This window comes from Nomascus leucogenys, chromosome 21 (genome assembly GCF_006542625.1).
Source record: "Nomascus leucogenys isolate Asia chromosome 21, Asia_NLE_v1, whole genome shotgun sequence".
In the NCBI taxonomy this organism is placed as follows: Eukaryota; Metazoa; Chordata; class Mammalia; order Primates; family Hylobatidae; genus Nomascus; species Nomascus leucogenys.
In genome coordinates this window covers 23,449,924-23,472,364 of record NC_044401.1, presented here as the reverse complement: position 1 = coordinate 23,472,364, position 22,441 = coordinate 23,449,924, and the positions used below count along the sequence as shown (strand labels likewise).

The following is a 22,441-nucleotide window of genomic DNA, read 5'->3' as shown; positions in this document are numbered from 1 at the left end:
GTTCAGTTGTTTTTCCAAAAACTCCAATAGATAAGAATACAGGCTCTGTCATTGCCTGGATTCAAATCCAGACTCCACCACTTCCTAGGTTATTAAATCTCTTTGTCCTTCAGTCTCACCATCTACAAGATGAAGATAATCACTACATTTACATCACATCAATATTGAGAGAATGAAATAAAATAACACCTGTAAAAACCTTAGTCTGGGACTGGCTTATAGTGTTCAATGAATGTTAGCTATTTTTCTCCTATAATAATGTGGAAGAAATTAAGATATGCATTCCCAAAAGCATATAGAACTATTTTTAGAGCTTTTTTTTTCATCAAGCCCACATTTTGTAAACAGTAGATAGACCAATGGATAGATGGGTGAATCTTGGATAAATAGACAGATGATTGTAGTGATAGAGAGATAAAATAACACAGGTTGAGTTCCCTGGGAAAGATTATAAAAAGATGTGCACGCAGGAACTTTGTCGGGAGGGCTCACAGGATCAGCTTCCTTATTCCTATAGCTTCCACAGTTTTGGAAGCTGGTAGTCCTTAATCGAATCACTCCCTAGGGAATGCTCTTGGCCAAAGAAAGCTACCTCACCCAAGGCCATGGCCCCTTTACATGAGCAGCCTGAATCCAGTGATTGATGTAAGAGGACAGGGGCCCAGTCTTTTTTTCCTCAGTTTGAGCCAACTCTGAGGAGTTATCCAGAACATCCCATAAAATAGACGAAGGCCTTTGGGTGAAGGCACTGAGCTGTAACCTGCTGCTGCCCAATCCGGCTTTCTTCTCTTCCTCAAAGATATTGATGCTGAGAGTGTGTAATCAAATATCATGATTTAATGAAACTCATAAGATTTACTGCTTCAACAAGGACATTCTTAAGAAAAACTAGCTTTTTTTTTTTTATCTTTCTGTGAGTGCCTGTGTCAGAGAAGAATATGAGAATACTAGTATAGATTGGTTTGGTGCTACTGACTTGATTCCTGATAAGACTTCTGCAGTTTTACCCATCAGAGTTTTGTACCATTTGTGCAAATATCAACCTAGTGAAAAAAGGCAAAAACATGTACTTAGTGCTATTATGAAAATAATTTTGACCTCATGGACCCCTGAGAATGTCTTGGCCAATGGATTAGAAGTAAATATCCTACATTTATAGTCCTATAAAAGAACATAAAGAAAGTAGTTTAGATTCTTTTAATACACCAAAATCTTATTTTTAAAATGATACCGCTTACCATTATTAGAACCGTTATTACCATGATGACTGAAATAAAAGCAGTTAATCTAAATCTTCAAATGTTGGTGACAAAAATATTTTAAGATTAATTTTTAAAATAACTTGCATAATAGCCAAAAAGTAGAAGTAACTCAAATATCCATCAATTGATGAATACACAAAAGGAGTAGAAATTATCCAGCAATAAAATGAATAAATTACTGATACATGCTACGATGCGGATGAACCTTGAAAACATACTAGGTGAAAGAAGACAGTCACAAAAGACCACATATTGTATGATTCCATTCAAGAGATATCCAGAATAGGCAAATATATAGAACTAGAAAATAGATTACTGGTTGCCCGGGGTGGTGGGAGGAGTTAGGAGAAGTGAGGAGTTATTCCTAGTGAAGATGGGCCTTTTCAGAGGGGATGATGAAAATGTTCTAGAATTGATTTTGGTGATAGTTGTACAACTCCATGAATAAGGTAAAAACTGAATTGTATACTTTAAAAGACGCATTGTATGGTACACGAATTATATTTCAATAAAAGTATTAAAAAACAAATTGGTGCTTTGTATACACTCAGCATAGATAGAACATTAAATTTCAGCCTTATTAAGTAACTATTTCTCATCATATATGTGGGAGCATATGTTGAGAAGTGAGTTTTCAGGAAAGTGAGAAGGGAATTTTCTGACTCATTAAAATTGCAAAAAAACACATATAATAACAGTAATAACAAGGACTAACTATTATTAAATTAAGTGAGGAGCTGTGCTGTCTGCTTTATATGTGATTCTCCCTGCAATTCTGAGTTAGATGACTCTATTCTCATCGTGTAGATAAGGAAACAGACACTCGAGTTTTCAGGTGCCCCATTAACATTCACTACTTACTTTAAAATTCTGCTTGACAAGAATTATGATAGGAGGCAACTCCATTTTTGAATAGGTAAAAAAGCCAACTTTTAAACTTCAGTGTACTTCATTTTAGGTCGAAAGAACTTATACTTTCAATTCCACTCAAAGGTTTCAAGATTCCAAATAGAAGAGTGGTAGGTAGTGTACATGATAGAAGAGGCAGATTTCATCTAATAGTGTACTGTCTAAGAAGATGGATTTGAAACATAAAGAGCTAATAACACCAAAGATTTTCTTTGCTAGGTCATCCTTTATACATTAATTATACAGAAGTGCCGGCTTAAATGGATATTCTTGCTGTAAGAGTGTTTTCTTAAGAGAGGGTTCTTTCCCTTACTCTGCACTTGAGTTGGGAGATATTATCAGAGAGCTATCAGAGAGATAATTTGATAGAGCAAGACAAAGTTTATTCCATTTGTAGTATAAGCTTATTCATTTACCTGAACAATTAATCATCATTGTATAGGAGACTGTGTCACCATGACAGCTAGGGTCAGATCATCTGTGTCCTGAAGCTGCACTATGGTTTGAAATCAGATATGTATTCATAAAAACTGCTTTAACTTTTAAAGTTTTCAAGTTTCTCTTATTTGTGCTTCTAATGTAGCACATAAAGTAATATAGCCCTACAATCTACTGCTAGATATTCATTTTTAATATCATTCATAAATAAATGTTGCCTGATGTATAAAAAAAGAATTTTTCATGTTGCTCTATAACTCCGTTAAAGACAATCTCCAAATAACTAGGTAGAATAATATGCATTATTTTTCACACTTAAAATATTTTTATTTTTATTTCCTCTAATTTCAAGGGTACTATTTGTATACTATTTGTATCTGGTCTTGTTGGTGCATACATTTTGCTCGGATAACAATTGGATATTTGTTAACTCTTGAAAATGAAAACATTATTTTAAAATCAAGGTGGAGGGAATAAGGTGGGATTGATTACTTAGATGGGATTGATACTAATAACCATGCCTGACTCATTCTCCACATCATTTAATTTAATCCTTCCAATCAGGAGCTAAAATAGTCTCATTTTTCTGTCAATTGCTAACAACTTTTCTATCTTCCCTATATAATTATAAAAATGGAAAAATCTATTTTCTGTTTGCTTGTGCTTTTTTCATTCTTCTGCTGCTTTCCTATACTTGTTTCTTGTTTATACCATCACTTTTTTTTTCCTGAGCCACCTGGCCTGACTACTATTTTTCACAGTATCTCCAGTTATCACACGGGTTTTATCCAGTCCTAGGTTTTGCTGCCCTTCTACCCAGCTCTACAGCTGGTTCAAAGCTCACAACTATGGAAAGTGGATTCTATTTGTTTGGTAGCCTTTTTTTTGGCAGCCTTTTCTCTTACTTTATTTCACTTTAGTTCTCTCCTATTACCTAAGCTTTTGAAATAATTTTGTTCTGAGAGTTAATTTGGTTGATTTCCTTCTGTCCTTTGTTTAGTTGTCCTTCACTACTTCCAGTTAGATTTTCCCTTTTCTTTAAATGTCAAACAAATTATTACTTTTCCTTATGAATATAGTCAATGATCACCAAAGTTGATGCTTATCTTCATTTGATCCAATAAAAATAAATGTAAGGATCTTATTTAATACACACGCGCACACACTGCATTAAAATAAATCAATTTACACAATTGTGATTCTCTTGCAGAAGCATGATGGCCACTTCACAGTCATCCAGTTGGTCGGAATGCTCCGAGGCATTGCGTCGGGCATGAAGTATCTTTCTGATATGGGTTATGTTCATCGAGACCTAGCGGCTCGGAATATACTGGTCAATAGCAACTTAGTATGCAAAGTTTCTGATTTTGGTCTCTCCAGAGTGCTGGAAGATGATCCAGAAGCTGCTTATACGACAACTGTAAGTTTATATGCCCTTTCCTAATATAGTTTGTTTACTTTTCTTGTTTTTAATGTTATTAGAGTAATTCTGTTTCTGCCTTCCTAATTTTCTGCTTGTATTTATTACTTTGCTAATTTGATATCATTATTTGAGAAGTATTTGCTTTGAGTGTCTAGTTTATAACAACAACAACAACAACAAAGAAAACAAAACCTTTCATACTTGACTGTTTTCTTTCTTTCATTGTCCTGAGACTTTAACATCATGCTTAACGTCCATGTCTTGACTGGATGTTATAACATGGGCTGAAGTATCTTTGATGATTTAATAATTTTCTTTAGTTAGAGTTCTGTGTATCTAAATGGCAGAATTAATTACTACCTCAGTAATAGTGAGGAACCAGTGATTATGAAATGACCTTTTTTCCAAATGTTTTTGAATGATCTGATCATACTTATAATGAACAATATGGGTTTCTTTGGAGATATACAAGTATACTGTAAACCTTTTCCTAAATGATACTTGGAGAAAATGTGAGCAGAAATGCAAATTTACAACTTTAGAACCAAACTGTCATCCACAAATTATATCACTTCAATTTGTCCTATGAATAGTGTAAATATTTCTGACTGTCCTAAACCAATTCATTTCATTGATCTCTTTGGTTATTGTTTTGAGGAATTTGATCTCAAAGTCTCTGTTGTGCTATCTTCAAGCTACTAATTCATAAAGTTATATTCTGTTATTTTTTAAACAAACCTTCACCATTAACCCATTTGGCAGTCAGTTTCAATGAAAAATAAGTCATTAACGCTACTCAAAAGATTTTTATTATATTCTCATTTTCTCACTTTACACATTATTTTAAAAGATGCAACTTCATTATTGAGTTCTTTTTTATTTCATGCTCTGTGAGTTTTTTTGAAATTTTGCTGTATTCAGTTACTCCAGAATAAAATGCAAGTTTAATATTGTGAATGGAATATGTTATGCCTAACTACATTTGCTTTGTAGAAATGTTCTCTATTAATTTAACAATGGTATTTTTCACAGTTTCTTCAACAAAGAAGTATAGTTCTAAGGAAAATAAATTAACCTCTCATTGTCTGATATATAAAGTAGCAGTGCAGCAGTATCTATTAGATCTTTTAATTTGACCAAAATGCTTCATAAAAATAAAAGTCTATCAGTTCTGAAAACAATTTGTTCAGTTTAGAAAAAGCAGTATTTTCAACTCCATTTTTAAATTGGAAAATATCATAATTATTTTCATTTTCTCAAGGTCTTTATTTTCTTTTATCTTTACAAATTTATAACTTAAAATAACTTTTGAAGTTATATAACAATGAATATAAAATTTTTCCATTAAGCACATTATTTCTAATGCTGAATAATGTTTAAAAGTGTTATACAAATATTCAAAATGTAATATTTATAAAAATTGCAACAAATACAATCTACCAAAAGAATAAAATATGATGGGAAATTACTAGACTCTTTGTGGCAGTAAGCCTATATAAATAGACTTGAAATTTAATAAAATAATATTTTAACTGCTTTTTAAAATGGTAAGCTTATAATTAAATGTAAGATACTGATGAAATTGGCAGATAACTGAAATTTTTATGCATATGTAAGTTTTGTTAACAAATTTAACAGCCAGACTCTAGGCATTTTCTGTCTTATGTGATTATAAAGACTAAGAGGCCTAGGACAGTGCTGTTTAAAATTTAGATTGGACCCCAGACTTAAATAGCAAATTAGGTAACCAGAATATTCACACTCTAAAAACTGCCTTTGAAAAGCTGTAGATTATGTCTTAATTAAGAGATAAGTCTCTGAATTTAGAAGGTATCAATTAAATGGCAAATAATATAATCAATTTTTTTTTTTAAGTCTCAGAACTACTTACTGTTCAGAGGATTGACTTTATAATGAACATGGACATTCAGCACTTAAAATAGTAAAGCTCTTGCTTTTAAAGACTTTATACTTTGGTAGGTTAGAAGGCTCATGCTGCCTTGCAATTCAATACATTAAGTATTGTTATGGGGGTCTTAAAAAGAAGTATAGAAGTACCAAAAAGCAAAGGTTGAAGAAGGCTTCAGAAAAGGTCAAAATTTGAACCAAATCTTAGGAGAATTTATTAGGCTGACAGGTGGAGGAAAGTTAGTCCAGATGGAGGAAGAAGAAAGAAAAAAGACATGGAAATGCAAAAAAGTGAATGGGCCTATCAATGAAAATTTGGGGCCGGGGCAATGGAGGGGCCAATTTTCCTGGAATAATGGTAAAGGTACCTCAGTGGCACTCCAAGAAATTGGAAGGTTTTTGTATAGCAACTAGGAGACAGACACTGATTTATTTAAACAGGAAATAACAAAAATAGATGCACGTCTTAGAAGATATTATTGGGGCCGGGTGCGGTGGCTCGTGCCTGTTATCCCAGCACTTTGGGAAGCTGAGGCAGGCAGATCACCTGAGGTCGGAATCTAGAGACCAGCCTGAGCAATATGGAGAAACCCCATCTCTACTAAAAGTACAAAAAAAAAAAAAAATTAGCCAGGCGTGATGGCACATGCCTGTAATCCCAACCTACTCGTGAGGCTGAGGCAGGAGAATCACTTGAACGCGGGAGGCGGAGGTTGCAGTGAACGGAGATCATGCCATTGAACTCCAGCCTGGTCAACAAGAGTGAAACTCCATTTCCCAAAAAAAAAAAAGATATTATTACACACAATATCTTCACACAAGATATTAGTGTGAAGAAAGGAAGGAGAGTTTGAAGCACAGGAGGACTAGTAGCAGACAGACCAGTTAGGCGTTATTGCAATAAACCAGAATGGTCATATGGCTTTAATTAGGGCAATGACAGCTGGAATAAAGAGGAGGGGAGAGAAATAACATAAATTAACATATGTTGTTCATTATATGTTCATTATGATTTAATAACTAATTGGATATTAATTGTAAGGAAGAAGAAGGATTTAAAGATGGCACTAATATTTCTAGATTGAACAACTGGCTAAATGGTGATGCTGTTAATCAAGACAGAGAATCCCTATTAGAGATGACCTGGCTAATGGTATTAGATTACAAAGCAAAATTATAACAGAAGATATTCTATTATAACAAAATTATAATAGACAGATATTCTGTCTCAAAGGCAAGATAATGCCAAATGATCATTGGCATTCTGTCAAAACTTTGTTTATAAATTTTAGAGCTTTCTATGAACGTTCTAAGCCCCCAAATACTTTTCACATTTCCTCCTAAAAAGAATGAAATAGTTAGAAACCTGCCTACTGAAGATATGCGTCAATTCAAGCAAACCCTGTATAATAAAATACAGAGGAAGAATGGTCATTTATATGAAAAGGATTCTTTGTTTTATAAAAACATCTGCATGAAAATAACTTTAAAGAGAAAACTCCCTTGATATGTATATATTTTATGTATAATTCAATTTTTTTAAGTTGTATCTATATATAACTTTCTTTGAACATATATTTTACCTTAGATGATTTTGACTTTTTTTATCTTGCTGTGTTAACTATAATTGCTATTTGCTCATTATTTGTATATGTTTTTTATAATCTGTGTCAGGAAGGATTTGGAGGAAAGAGAGGCTGTGAGGGCTTAAAAACAAGGAGACGTGATAGATAAAGGTTGGGTTTTGTGGGGCAGTTGTCGGGGAGAGGTTTGTAATCTTCAAGAAAAAAATATCCTTAGAACAGTATGCTACATGGAAGCTATCCTTTTCTAATCAAAATAGGGGCAGAATAGACATTTTCCATTAAAATGACTTTGCCAATTTAGAGACCCACAAATCACAACAAAGAGCAATCAGAACTGGTTAAAGAAGACGGTCTGGAAAGATTGTGTGAGCAGTGCGAGTCCAGCTCTGGTTATGGTACTGGACTGGTCCTCATGTGGAAGAGAAGCAGAAGGGCCATGGGAGCCAGAAAGCAATGTGACAAGAGAGATTACCCTCCAACAGTGAGTCTTTCAGAGCCCCATTTAAAAATCGTATACATGTAATATATAAGACAGTATTGTCCACATTTCAAAATACACTAAAGTAAATGAAGAATGAGATTTACACCTAAATATAAGTAGAAATTCTAACATTTTCTTCTTCAACTTGAGTGTTTTGCATGCCGTGTTCTAGGTCTGACATATTCATTCACTGTGTACTTTACACAGTTTATTATAGAGCTACCATATTTCAGGCACTATTCTTTGGAGGGCCAATTGTGAAACAGCTTCACTAATTATCAGTCCCAAAAAAGGACTCCCATTCCATGAGGAAAATAGCAAAGATCAATCATCACTATGCCAACCACCAGAAACGGGAGTCCGTATGTACTTATGCCTACTGCATCCTGGGCTACTGTGTAGGTCCACCATGCACTGGTTACCTAATTGCCAAAATCCAGTGAAAGCAAACATATTCACAAGTTATGTGAAATGGGTTTACTTCTTATAGATAATTAGCAAGGGACAGAAGTCTTGGATCCATTGTGTGTGGTTCCTCCAAGGCTGAAGAAAGCTGAACAGGAAAGATGTGGTCTTGATATGAATGCCCCACTTTCACAGCTGAGGGACCCTGAAAGGCAGTCCACTCTGGATTATGTACTTCAGGGGCCACATGACATACTCGGCAAAGTTGTAAAGGGCATCCTGCTTCCAGGGAAGAGAGGAACAAAACTTGGCTGTCCCATGCAGTTCCTTCCTAACTCGAGCTATTCAATTTCCTAGGAGGGACAGGTTTCAGGCAGTTCCTCCCTATCTGAGGATATTGTATTCCCAGCACATTCTACTATTATTCTTCAGAACTACAAGCAAGAAAGCAAAGAGAGCTGGGTTGGTCCGAGGCCACTCGAAGAACTCTACTGCACCACTAACCAAAAATAAAGGGATTATTGAGAACAGATAAATGGCTACACAGGAATAAGACCAAGAGTAACCAAATAAGGCATATAATAAAACTCATATATTGTATGGACACCAAGAGTCGACAGCACAGCATGAAAGGCAGCAAGAGTTGTAGCAGAAGATTTTTCTGGTATAGCATGTGAGCCCTGAACTAAAATACATCAAGCCTTTTCAAAGGAACTTTAAGATCTGATAATGGCATGAAAACCAAGAAATGTGTATTGCGGGCCAAGATAGAAGGAAATAAATGCACAGAAATAGGATTTAGACGAGAACTGAGGCCTTGTTTTTACATGCCAATTCTATGACGAGATTACAAAGCACTTGTGAGAGATTAGTGAATGATTAGGGTCCGCACCTAACAATACATATATAATAAGTGTTATGTGGCTAAATTAATCTGCATAAAAGTTACTGACAGTGCACATTGTTTCCATCTGATTACATGGTCTCCTGTCTGGTTATAATTTAGGTGCTAAGAAATCACTGCCTTTTCTGAGTTTGACACACATTCACATGGACAACTGTTTTATAACTAGTTCCAGAGGAGGGACTCTCTCATTTGAATATTGCTAGGCAACCCCGTCTTAAACTTACATTGAAAATGCTAAGCCTCTTTGCTCTCAATTATGGAAATGAGGTCCTATTTACCTAAAAAGAACATTAAAAGATATATTATGGTGCACACTCATCCATTTTAAGAGATAAGTTTCATTTAAAATATAATGGCAGTAAATGTTCAAATTTTTAAAAAAATTCTCATGAGTAAACTTCTTTTATTTTAAAGATCAAAGCAAATTAGAAGAATCATTTATTACAATACTCGTTAAAAATTTTATGAGTCCTTGATTTTAACTTTCAATTGGATCGATTTTGTGTTATCCATGGCAAATTTTGGTTTTGTTTCTTTGACAGCAGCAATTCAGTAGAAATACTTTCTTTGTTGAAATACAGAGCCTCATTATTGGCAATATATAATCTGCATAAGTACAGTTCTGTTAACATCTTAATTCTGTTTACTTTGCATTCATAGGACCTCTTCCAAACTCTAACACTTAACCTCTGCTATTCTCCATAAATTCTGAGAAAAGTCAAATTTTCTATCCATCTAAGAAGACATAGCTTACACCCAACATGGAGATAATTATAAAAAATAATGAAGCAGCATGAGGGGAAGGTATTTAATGTGTATTTTAAAGTTGGGAGAGATTCTCCTTCACCTAATTTAGGTGTTTGTGAATTGGCTTGACTTTTGAAGTTAATTTTTAAGCCTTGAACATGTCCAACTTTAAGAACTTTAAGAATAAATATTTTAACACAAGTGAGATCTGCCTTTAAGTACTTTCATTAATATGAGTAAATGAGATTTGTCTGGAGATCATGCTTAACCTTTTAGTAAAACATACTCAGAACTTTCACTCACTTTGTCTCTTAAATTAAAGGGTTGGTGTAAAAAGTTTGCAGCAAGAAAAAAAAATTAAAGGTTTCAATTACAATTATATAATAACAAATGCACTGAATAAAAGAACTCACACTGAAAAATGTTACTGATTTCTTGGATTCTAAAGAATAAAACTTTATCCATTGAAATTCAACCATAGGATTCTCTGTCATCAAGTCACTGGTGGTGGGGCTGACACTGTGATAAGATACAATATGTGGTAAAATGCATTTTACTCTAACTCTACCCTAGTTCAACTGGGTCTAAGCTGAAAAATTATTTATACTCAATTTTTCTTTAAGGCTTGACCAAGCTAAAAATGGAGGGGGTTTGACTGCTTTAGGCACAAAACAGGCACTTAGGTAGAAAATCATGAAACCAACTGTGTTAGTCTGTTTTCACGCTGCTAATAAAGACATATCTGAGACTGGGTGATTTATAAAGGATAGAGGTTTAATTGGCTCACAGTTCCATATGGCTGGGGAGGCCTCACAATCATGGCAGAAGTGAAGGAGGAGCAAAGTCACGTCTTACATGGTGACAGGCAAGAGAGAGCATTTGCAGGGGAACTCCCATTTATAAAACCATCACACCTCATGATGGTCACTACCACGACCACAGTATGGGGGAAACCACCCCATGATTCAGTTATCTCCACCTGGCCCCACCCTTGACACGTGGGGATTATTACAACTCAAGGTGAGATTTGGGTGGGGACACAACCAAACCATATAATCTACTAACATAGAAAAAGCTACATATAGCAGCATAAATAGAATTTAAGAACAAGCTCCTTCAGAGAATTCACTGGGAAATTCAAATAAAGGAAACGGCACTTTTTTTAGGCAAACCTAAATTCAGCCACATAAGAATAAAGAAAAGTGAGAAAAATAACGTTATCAGGATGCTATGATGTGAAGATTTAACTTATTGTTCATTAAAAAAGGTGATAAATAAACCTTGGAAAAGTGAAAAACAATAAAAATACAAGCTGGATAAACCAAATTCATCTGTTAAGAAAGGAGCTATGCCACTTGGGAAAAAACAACAAAATGACTATTCACACACACACACACACACACATACAAAATAGTTCTATGATAGATACTATGCTAGTAGTCAATCAAAACCAGTCAAATGTATTGACCATTATAATTCACTGACGAGGAAGAAATCGATGTGCCAATACTAGGTTTCCTAAATTCACAGGAAAACAGTACTCTTGATCCAGCAAATGTTTGATAGATTAATTCATGAAGAGAAAATCTGACAGTTTTTATATACCTTTTTCAATAAACTTTTTGTAAAGGATATTCTAATCATCCAATACAAAACATATATTCTTAAAAATTACTAGTCTCCACATCTTGAGCCCATTTGTCAGAAAGCAAATCCACCACAATGGAGATGAAAGAGCAACAAACGTAACAAATGAGAGAGAATACGTGCTAAATGCATGGTAAGAGTCTTCTCCAATAACTGTTTGAGGTGTGAACACCATAATCATCAGCTTGGATCACAGACATAGAGACCCAAAATCTTAACGGTACTTGTCTGGGATGGTAGTTTCAGAAGGGCATGAAATTTTATGAAATATAGTGCTTAGGTGAACTGACAATGGCAGATGTTAAGCATATGATGGAAAATGGGGATTAATACAATACCAAAGGAAATTACTGCGTAAAGAATTATTTCCTGAAAAACCCTCATCTATGAAGCTTAGGAAACAACAGTTTGTGGTCATTACAGAGTGATTTTTAGTAAAACAAATGAAAAGGATTTTAAGATTATCATACACAAAGGAAAAAATGACTAATGAAATAGTAGCTACATCCAAAATTTTGAAAATAGATCCATCAGGCTCAGTCATATATACTATTAAGAAGGCAAGCCAAGCTTTGAGAAAACTTCTATATTTTATTTGTACAAAGCACGTACAAAAAAGAACCTAAAAAACAAAAACAAGAAGGCCTTCTTACATGTAATCAGCCTTTTGTCTCTTCAATATGTGTGTTAAAGAAGAGGACTCTACTAGGGAGGCTGAGGCAGGAGAATTGCTTGAACCTGGGAGGCAGAGGTTGCAGTGAGCTGAGATCGCGCCACTGCATTCCAGCCTGGGCGACAGTGCAAGACTCCATCTTAAAAAAAAAAAAAAAAAGGAGAGGACTCTAAGACATAGACCTGGGAAGTCATCATTACTTAACACAAGAGAACACTGAGAAACTCCAACTTTCTTTTCAGCACTCAAGATTTGGTGTGTCACTTACAAGTAGTTGTTTTATTTCGATTTTGTCCTAAGATAACATTTCCTATAGATTTGTGGTGAGCAAGAAATTTTATCTTTTACATTTTTGAAAGCTTCTCAACACCTACAGTAATATACTACTTAATGGCTTCTTTATTAATTGCTGATGATAAAACCAATAAGAAATAGGTAGAAAGAAAGTGATTGAAATTATAAGAACATTGTCTTTAGCACAATTACATTCATTTTTTCTCTGATATCACGGTTAATCACAACCCACCAATCTATAAACCTAAAACGATCTTTAATATATTGCAAAAGCAATGAAAAATCTGTAATAGAAAGAAGCAAATGTAGCAAATGCTAAAGCACTTACAATGATGGGTTAGGATATTCACAAGCAGACAAGAAAATTCACAGGCAGAGGGGGAAATTCTCTAAAAGCATATTGAACACAAAAGGATATCTATAGCCTGGATAAGATCCAATAAAAATGATTTATAAAATCACAGAATACATAATATTTTAATATTTATAAGTATCTGCAATACATCTAGTCCTTCTAACCTAAGTGCTAATCAGTGAGGAATAATAAAATGCCAGTCACAGTTCTCAAGATATTTTCCATACAGTTTGATGATTAAGAATCTCATGAAATGCCAAGTGCTGTTTGTTCGTGTGTTAGCAACATTCAGCATTGTCTAATTCAGAGAAACTCTCCCTGTTCCCATGATTTTAGAACAAATCCAGACTACATTGATTTACTGAGAAAGATCAATCAGCACATGTCCAGCAAGCAGAGAGTAAAATGTCATTGGCCCATCTTGCTTGTACAGAAAAAAAGACAAAGTCAAACTGTACACAAACATGCCGACTTCATGTTTTTTTAACTTTTTTTTTTAGGTTCAGGGGATACATGTGCAGGTTTGTTACGTGGGTAAATTGTGTGTCACTAGTGTCACTAAAGTTTGGTGTATGAATGATCCCACCACCCAGGTAGTGAGCATAGAACCCAATAGGTAGTTTTCAACCCTAACCCCACCCCCATCTAGTAGTCCCAAGTGTCTATTTTTCCTCTCTTTATGTCAATGCATACTCCATGTTTTGCCCCCACTTAAAAGAACATACCTGCTGACATTAAATCTAGAGTTTCAAAGGTATCAACAGAGGAAATAAAGTCATAACTAATGCTTAATCGCTAGTTTCATCTCTGATGTGAAAAGAATGCTTTTGTCCTTCAACAGTAAACAGCTAAGAAGAAAAACATGATAAATACCAGACAAACCACGAAATCTTTATGGGAAAGCTTACTTATTCCCAGTGTAAAAAGCTTCACATCAATGGCAAATAAAGTGAAAACATTACCAGTTATTTATGCTGTTTGCAACAGACCCTGTTGGCTGCCCATTCAACCTCTCTTGTTATTTCTTCCTGGCTAATGAAACATTGAAATTTGGATGTTTGCAATGAGCTCAGATCCAAGAAATAAATCAGGATTTATATGTCAGTTATAGTTATACCACTATCCTTGGACACTTAAGTTTTACACTTTGGTCACTTAAATATAATAGAAGTGAGATGTGGAATTTCTGGGAAAATTTCTAGTTGAAATCTATCAAAAATAGGTTTGAGTGGGGAGCTTTCTAGTACTGGCCCTTTCACTTTTGTTATTGCTTTGAATATGGTTTTGGGAGGACATAACACTTGGAGCTGTGACAGCCCTCTTGCAGACATGAGGCAGAAAGCCTAAGGAGTTAAACACAACGCTGAGGATGGCCAAGTAGGAAGATCTAAAGAGCCTGGATCTCAGATGAAATTGCTGAATTTCTGCATCAAAACAGAAACTTACTCCTGTTTTTTATTTGTAATTTAATTGTTTTATTTGCTTAAGCATCTGAGTATTGGGTATTATGACTCTATGACTTGCATCTGAAGACATTCTACCTGATATAGTAATCAACAAATATGAAAACTTCCATATTAATAGATAACATAAATAGAAAAATAATAAAATGAGGAGTTTAAGTAATGTGTCCCCACAGTCACACAAACTAACTAGGTATAAGGATACCATAAACATACAGTTAGTTTGGGGCCCCAATAATCATAATTTATTCATTTTACATATATTCTTAATATTATTAGTCACTAAGTTAGGCAGTGGGATAAAAGTGCTTAGTCTCAAAAGGAAAAATAGACAAGTATGATTGCATCAAACTAAAAAGCTTCTGAATAACAAAGGAAACAATCAACAAAATGAAAAACAACCTGCAGAAGGAGAGAAAATACTTGCAAACCATAGTTTTCTGATAAGGAATTAATATGCAAAATATGTGAGGAACTCATACAACTCAATAATAATAATAATAATAATAACCTGGTTAAACATGGGCAAAAGATCTGAATAGGTATTTCTCAGAAGAAGACATACAAATGGCCAACAGGTATATGAAAAGGCAGTCAACATCACTAATCATCATGGAAATGCAAATAAAAGTGCAATAAGTTATCACCTCATACCTGTTAGAATGGTGATTATCAAAAAGACAAAAAATAGCAAGTGGTGGTGAAGATACAGGGGAAAGTGAACCCTTGCACATTGTGCATGGTAATGTAAATTGGTACAGCTATCATGGAAAACAGACTTGAAGTTCCTCAGAAAATTAAAGACAGAATTACCATATGATTCGGCAATCCCACTTCTAGGTATATAATCAAAGGAAATGAAATCAGTATCTTGAAGAGATTCTGCGCTCCTGTGTGTGCTGCATCATTATTCAAAATAGCCAAGATATAAAAACAACCTAAATATTTCTTGATGAACGAATGGATAAAGAAAATGTGGTGTGTGAATTATCATTCAGCCCCCAAAAAGAAGAAAATCCTGCCATTTGCAAAACATAGATGAACCTAGAGGACATTATGCTAAATGACATAATCCAGAATCAGAGAGACAAATACAACATGATCTCATTTATATGTAGAATCTAAAATAGTCTCATAGAAGCAAAGTAGAATGGTTGTTGCCAAGAGCTGCAGGGAGAGGGAAATAGGAAGATGTTGGCCAAAGGGTACAAAGTTTTAGTTAGGATGAATATTTCTGGAGAGCTAATCCACAATACTAAAGTTAACAATACCATATTGTATGCTAGAAATTTGTTAAGAGGGTAGATCTTAAGTGTTCTCACCAGAAATATTAAAAAATAAAGGTAAATATGTGAGGTGATAAATATGTTACCTAGCTTGATTGTGGTTATGATTTCACAATGTATATTAAAAACATCAAATTTTATATCTTATATATAGATAATTTTTTGTCAATTATATTCAATAAAGCTGAAAAAGCACTGGGGAGAAAACATTAAATAATCATGCTATTGGATAAGTAATTACAATCTGAGATTCTGTACAACAAATCTGTGAGTACCTACTGTTTTGGTAGGTACTGTTCTGGTCGCTGGACATATTCCAATAAATAAGCCTTCTTCATACAGTTTACAGTCTTGAGGATGGCAGAAATAAATAATTTTTAAAAGATAATCTCAGATAGTGATAAATATTGGATATATAACAAAAAATAAAAGTGAGAAGCTACCTTGAAAGACATGGCCAGTAAATATTTCTTTAATAAGGTTGTCACCTTTGAAGTAAGACCTGAAAATTGTAAGGGTACCAGCCAGGAAAAGATTTGAAGTCAGAATCTTCAAAGATGAGAGAAAAACAAATATAGCTCCTAAGATGAGAACAAGCTTGGCGTATTTTAAAACTAGGAATAATGCCAGGATGGTTGACACTTTGAGAGGTAGGGGACAGTGTTAAGGAAACAAAGAAAGAAGAGCCAGATGCTGTAGGAACTCAAAGGTCATGGAAAAGAGTAGAAATTATATTCTACCTACAAAAGGAAGCCATTGGAAAATTTTAAGCAGAGGGTGATATATGATTTGTGTTCTAAAGAGCTCATTCTGGCTGTATGTTGAGATTGATTTACAGAGGGGAGGGGAGAGAGATAGCAAAGAGATCCATTTGCACAACCCTAGACAGGAAATGATGGTGCCTTGGTGTATGCCGGTAAAGAAAAAAAATGAAGAGTGGTGAAGATACTTGGGATATCTCGTGGCAATAGATGTGCTTGGAGAAAATATATATATTATATACTATATATTTTATATATATATTATATACTATATATTTTATATATATACACACATACATATATATGTTTTTTGTGTATGTTTTGGGGTTTTTTGTTTGTTTTTTCTCTAGATGAGGAAATTGAGGCCCAAAGAAATGATTTACACAAGTCACACGGCTATTCCATGGGAGACTATGTCAGTTAGCCATTGCAGTAACAATGTTTGGGGAAAGTGCCTGTCCCACAATCAAATCCTCCTTCTTCCCCAGTAGTTTCCACTGCAAATTCTCTTCTGTCATATGCAAACTCCCTTCAATCTCTCACCTCTGAGACTCTTGCAGAAGGCAATGGATATTGGCAGTTGAAAGTCCTTGAAGGTTGAGAAAAAAAGAGAAAGATCTCATCATTTTTTATGACTGCATGGTATTCCGTGGTGTATATATGCCACATTTTCTTAATCCAGTCTATCATTGTTGGACATTCGGGTTGGTTCCAAGTCTTTGCTATTGTGAATAGTGCCGCAGTAAACATATGTGTGCATATGTCTTTATAGCAGCATGATTTATAATCCTTTGGGTATATACCCAGTAATGGGATGGCTAGGTCAAATGGTGTTTCTAGTTCTAGATCCCTGAGGAATTGAACAATGAGAACACATGGACATAGGAAGTGGAACATCACACACCGGGGCCTGTTGTGGGTGGGGGTAGGGGGGAGGGATAGCATTAGGAGATAGACCTAATGTTAAATGATGAGTTAATGAGTGCAGCACACCAACATGGCACATGTATACATATGTAACAAACCTGCACGTTGTGCACATGTACCCTAAAACTTAAAGCATAATAAAAAAAAAAGAGAAAGATCTCTTAGTCTTTGGTGATAGATGTTACAAATGCAAACATACCTCAAAATGTTTTTTTTTTTAATTTTTCTTACCAGTCTTTTCAAATTATTCTACAGTGAGTATTGTACTTTTGTGGTAAAGGAAAGAAAACAATATATGTTATAAAACTATAGAAAGAAATAGCTCCTGGCAGAGTTCCAAGGTAGCGTTCTGTTTGGTATATTAAAATTTCTTCTCTCTGGTATTAGTCGCTAAACAACGTGTTTGTTTTAATGCTACTTCTTTAATCAAAAAGTTGGCTGGAGGTCACTTCACTAGGCAACATTTATTTTTAAATGAAAGATAAAGAGATTAAGGAAATAAATATTACTATTACTGATTTTTTAAATGGAATTCTGGGCAATATTCCAAGAAACCTCAGATTCTTCCCCAGAGTTTAAAATCTAATACCTATTCCTCAGTGTCACCACAGGGCCTACCATAAGCCCCAGAATCAACTTTTTTTCCTAACCTATAAATAATGATTAGGAGATCTGAAGCTAGAGAAAATGCTACAGAATCTTAAAGTGTGTTTTTTAAAGATAAAAAATTTTAAATATTATAAAAATGTATCCATATCCTTATTAAGAAATAAATGCCTTTTTTTTTTTTTTCATTTGCTGTATTTTCCCACCTGGCTATCCGTTGATTGGTCTGTGCTAGCTACTTACTGATCAGGCTTATATAGGTCAAACCTTTGCAGTCATGATTTATTGCAGGAAAGCAAAAGAAAGCCACTGAAAAATGACTGCAAAGCGCTTTCCTCAAACTCTCCCTTGGGCCTCTCTGTCTCTTCAAGGAACAGCTCTGAATGCATCTATGATCCATCAATATTTTTATATATTCATATCATTCCCTGTTCACATTAACATAAACACACAAAGTTTCGCTGTACCTAGTTTTGCTTCTTTAAACTTGCAATAAGAACAGGGTATTATCATATGAAGCATACACATTACTCAGTTGTTTAACCATCCTCTTAATCAGTGTATAATATGTGTCACAAAAAGGCAGCTGCTAAATGAATTATACATAAAGGTAATGCTTTCTAGATTACTCCTGCCTGTATATATTGCATAATTTAGGTCCTGGTCCTTAATTTTCTTTTTATGGAAGCTGCATCATTACCTTGTTCTTTTAGTAGTCCAAATGTTTGTTTTTCATGTATGCTATAAAAGTAAACTTTTTAAGAGAAGTCAACATTTTAAATTCGTGTTTATAGCATGTATTTTTCTAAAGGCTCTTTTTTTAGGAAAATTTTCATGCTGTGTTTCTTAGTTAAGATGAAACTATGTTTACTTTTAAAAAATAATTGCCATTAAAGGAAAAGCATAAATTTGATAGAACCAAGTTGTTTTCTTATATAAAGTAAAAACTAACAAAGAAGTCAAGGAATAAACTATTATACCTTCATCTCCACCCTACCCTCTATAGGATCCATAATCAAGGCATTTCAGTTGCCCAATATGGATATGGAGTCATTAAGAAATGGAAATACTACAGACATAATATGGTAGAGTAAACAGTAGGTTATAAACTTGGAGCTGTGATTTTAATCTCAGCTTGGCCATAATTCAGTGAATAGACATGGATCATTAATTTGAAATCCTTGTACCTCGGTTTCCACATCTTGAACAGAATTAATAAGACTGACCACTCTATTTTACAGAATGTTGTAAGAACCAACAGGATAATAAATGAGCTAAATTATAGATCCTAGCCGCTATTGAGACTAACAGCATAGGAGTCACCAGAGACACTTATTCAAAAATGCAGATTTCCAGTTTCAGCCCCTGAAATTCATTTTTATTCAGTATGTCTGAGGGAAGAAGAGCAAGAATTTCCAATCTGGAAATTCAGATTTTTAGTAAACACCCGGGTGATTGTGAAACAGGTTATCTAAGAGTTCCATCTTGATTAACTGCCCTACTACAACGTAGACACATATACAATTATTTCCTCCTCCAGCCTTACACATCATTAGATAGGACATAAGTCACAAGCAGGTAAAAGAATTGTCAATACAGTGGAAAGGGGGAGGAAATAGGAAGGAAAGGGAGTGAACAATGGGAAGTTAGAGCTGTTCTGGTTACACTAAGCATACTGTACAACATAAATTAATAATTTCCCTGGCATTATTCTTAGCATTATGCTATTCTATCTCACCCACACACTTTTAGTTTCGAATATAAGATAGTTTTCCATGTAAAACATGCTTTATAATGAGGAGTGAGATTATGAGCCCTGATTTTTTTCTCTGGTGTTCCTTTTGTTGAATTTAGTATTTTCCCTTTTGCTACCTTTTTCTTGCATTTTCTTCTCTTTAATGTATCTATGACAATTATTTGTCTCCAATATAGACCAATGTAAAAATGTATGTCCCTTCCATGACACTTACTGAAGACCTTAAAATTTTGTGAAAATACTTTAAACTACGATATAACTATAACCTATGGCCAGAACATAGACAACTTTTCTTAGTAACGTCATTCAGTTGCCTCAGGTGCTTAATTTTATCTCAGAGTCTTAAAACAATTACATATTATTTCAGATTATGCCATTGAAACTTTAATATCTCTAAAGTCAATGGGGTTTTAAGGCACTTGGAAATGATTGGTTTTGCTTGAACTCCAATATACCTTATGGGAAATAGAAGAAACTGTGGGAATTGCAGTTTCAAGAGTTTTGACCTAGAATATCCCCCTTGTTCGAAGGTGAAATTCATATTCCACATTCAACATTAGAAACTACAGTAATCTCCAGATCACTTTATTAAAACTGCACATGCTGAGGGGGAGAAAAGACATAAAAGCATGATAAAACAACACCTTTGTAAAATCATCATCAAACCGTGCTACCGAAGGGTCATGATACATTTGTATAGGTGTGCCCTCTTGTGGTGAATGAACGGAACCCAGGACATTTGAAAAGGGTTCTGAAAATCAGGGAAGAGCAATTTTGATTTTTTTTTCTTTCTTAGTTTAATATTGTCTGAGATAGAAAATGTACATATTAATAAGCCATGATAAACCAGGATTTTACTTAGTATGTATATTTATTAAAGCTTAATAACCCTGAACTATTTACCCAGAGAGGAAGGAGCAAATGAAATTGTCTGCTAGTATTTAACTGCGAAGTTTCCCAGACTTAAATTGGGATTCCAGTAGTGGACTTTAAACTGATTTAGTCAGTGTTTCCATCTATAAAATTTAAGATATAATTAGAAACAAAATCCCGGTAAAAAGATCAAATGTAAAATTAGAAAAAGGAATTATTAAAGTGAAAAAAGTTTGTGTTTAGAACAAATCAGGTAGAAGAAAGAAAGGAGTAGAGGGAAACTTACATGGAAAAGAGAATAAAACATGCAGGCTTTTCGGTGACATTTTTAAATGGCAATGCTAAGTTATCTTGCATATGAATGAAATTTATGCTTTTGAGAACATTGAAGAGATGATGAAAATGTCCCACAGGGCAAGAGGGCAACTATGATTTCAGAGCAAGGTGTGAGGCAGTGAGAGTTTCTACATATTGGCTCAGTAGCTTATATCAAATGTCCTATACTTCATCATCTAATTGATATACATGGGGGAAAAAACAGAGAGATACAAACCCAACAACCGGATTGAACTCTAATTAAGGAAGAGAAAAACAGTAAAAGGTTAAACCTGAAGAGAATATTAAAATATAAGGTACCACAGTGATTTTCTGTTGTATTGGGAAAGTTACCAGAGGTCATAATAGCAATTGCAGGCACTACTTTGAAAAATAAGTGGTACTTATTATGCTTATATATTAATGAATTTTGAATAAAATGATTATAAATTATTTTCCTGCACTACCACAGATTACGCTTCAATATATATCATCACAGAGTTTAGAACACGTTTTTTCAAGTAAGAGCCTCCCATTCTATCACCACCATTACAGTTTATTTAAGTACTAGAAATGGCACAGAAAGATATAAGGCATTTTAGCACCTAGTAGTATCATACAGGAAATTATTTGTAGATGGGTATTGTTCCTATTCTGAAATAGAGAAATATAAGGAAATCTCAAGAACAGAACATTACCTTTTCTGTGATCGTTTAAATTCTGTTTCTGGCTACATATTTTTATGTGTGTTTTTTAAAAATTTCTACTCTTGAGGCCGGGTGCGGTGGCTCACGCTTGTAATCCCAGCACTTTGGGAGGCCGAGGCGGGCGGATCACGAGGTCAGGAGATCGAGACCACGGTGAAACCCCGTCTCTACTAAAAATACAAAAAATTAGCCGGGCGTGGTGGCGGGCGCCTGTAGTCCCAGCTACTCGGAGAGGCTGAGGCAGGAGAATGGCGTGAATCCGGGAGGCGGAGCTTGCAGTGAGCCGAGATCGCGCCAATGCACTCCAGCCTGGTTGATAGAGCGAGACTCCGTCTCAAAAAAAAAAAAAAATTCTACTCTTGAAACCCTATAAAACATTGACAGAAAGTGGATTGTAACAACCATATATAATAGCATTCATTACGCTCCCTTCAGTATTTTGCACTGTTCTCTTGATTTTTTAATATCACTGTATATTCATTTTCACTAGCTATCTAGCTTTCAATTTGTGAGATTAATCTAGGTCACATTTTCATCAATATAGTTTCTAATGAAAGTTTTTAAAAACTCATCATGTCTTGCTACTCCCTAGATTGTAGCCATCCTGCCATTCACGTTGGAAAGAAATGAAGTGCAGAGGAATCTGAACTGTGTAATTTGAAAGGTGTTGAGACCAGATTGCAAAGTTCCTGTCCCTCAGTGTATGTAGCTT

General features: G+C 34.5%; 1 protein-coding gene across 5 annotated transcripts in view; it reads left to right on the top strand.

Moving 5' to 3' along the window:
* Positions 1–22,441, top strand: part of EPHA6 (EPH receptor A6) — a 963,391-nt gene that overhangs the window by 853,018 nt on the left and 87,932 nt on the right. For all 5 annotated transcript variants that reach the window (XM_030801993.1, XM_030801992.1, XM_030801995.1 and 2 more), the window contains one exon: positions 3,820–4,029. In XM_030801993.1, the coding sequence (XP_030657853.1) occupies positions 3,820–4,029 (210 nt within the window). The remainder of the gene's footprint in view (positions 1–3,819; positions 4,030–22,441) is intronic.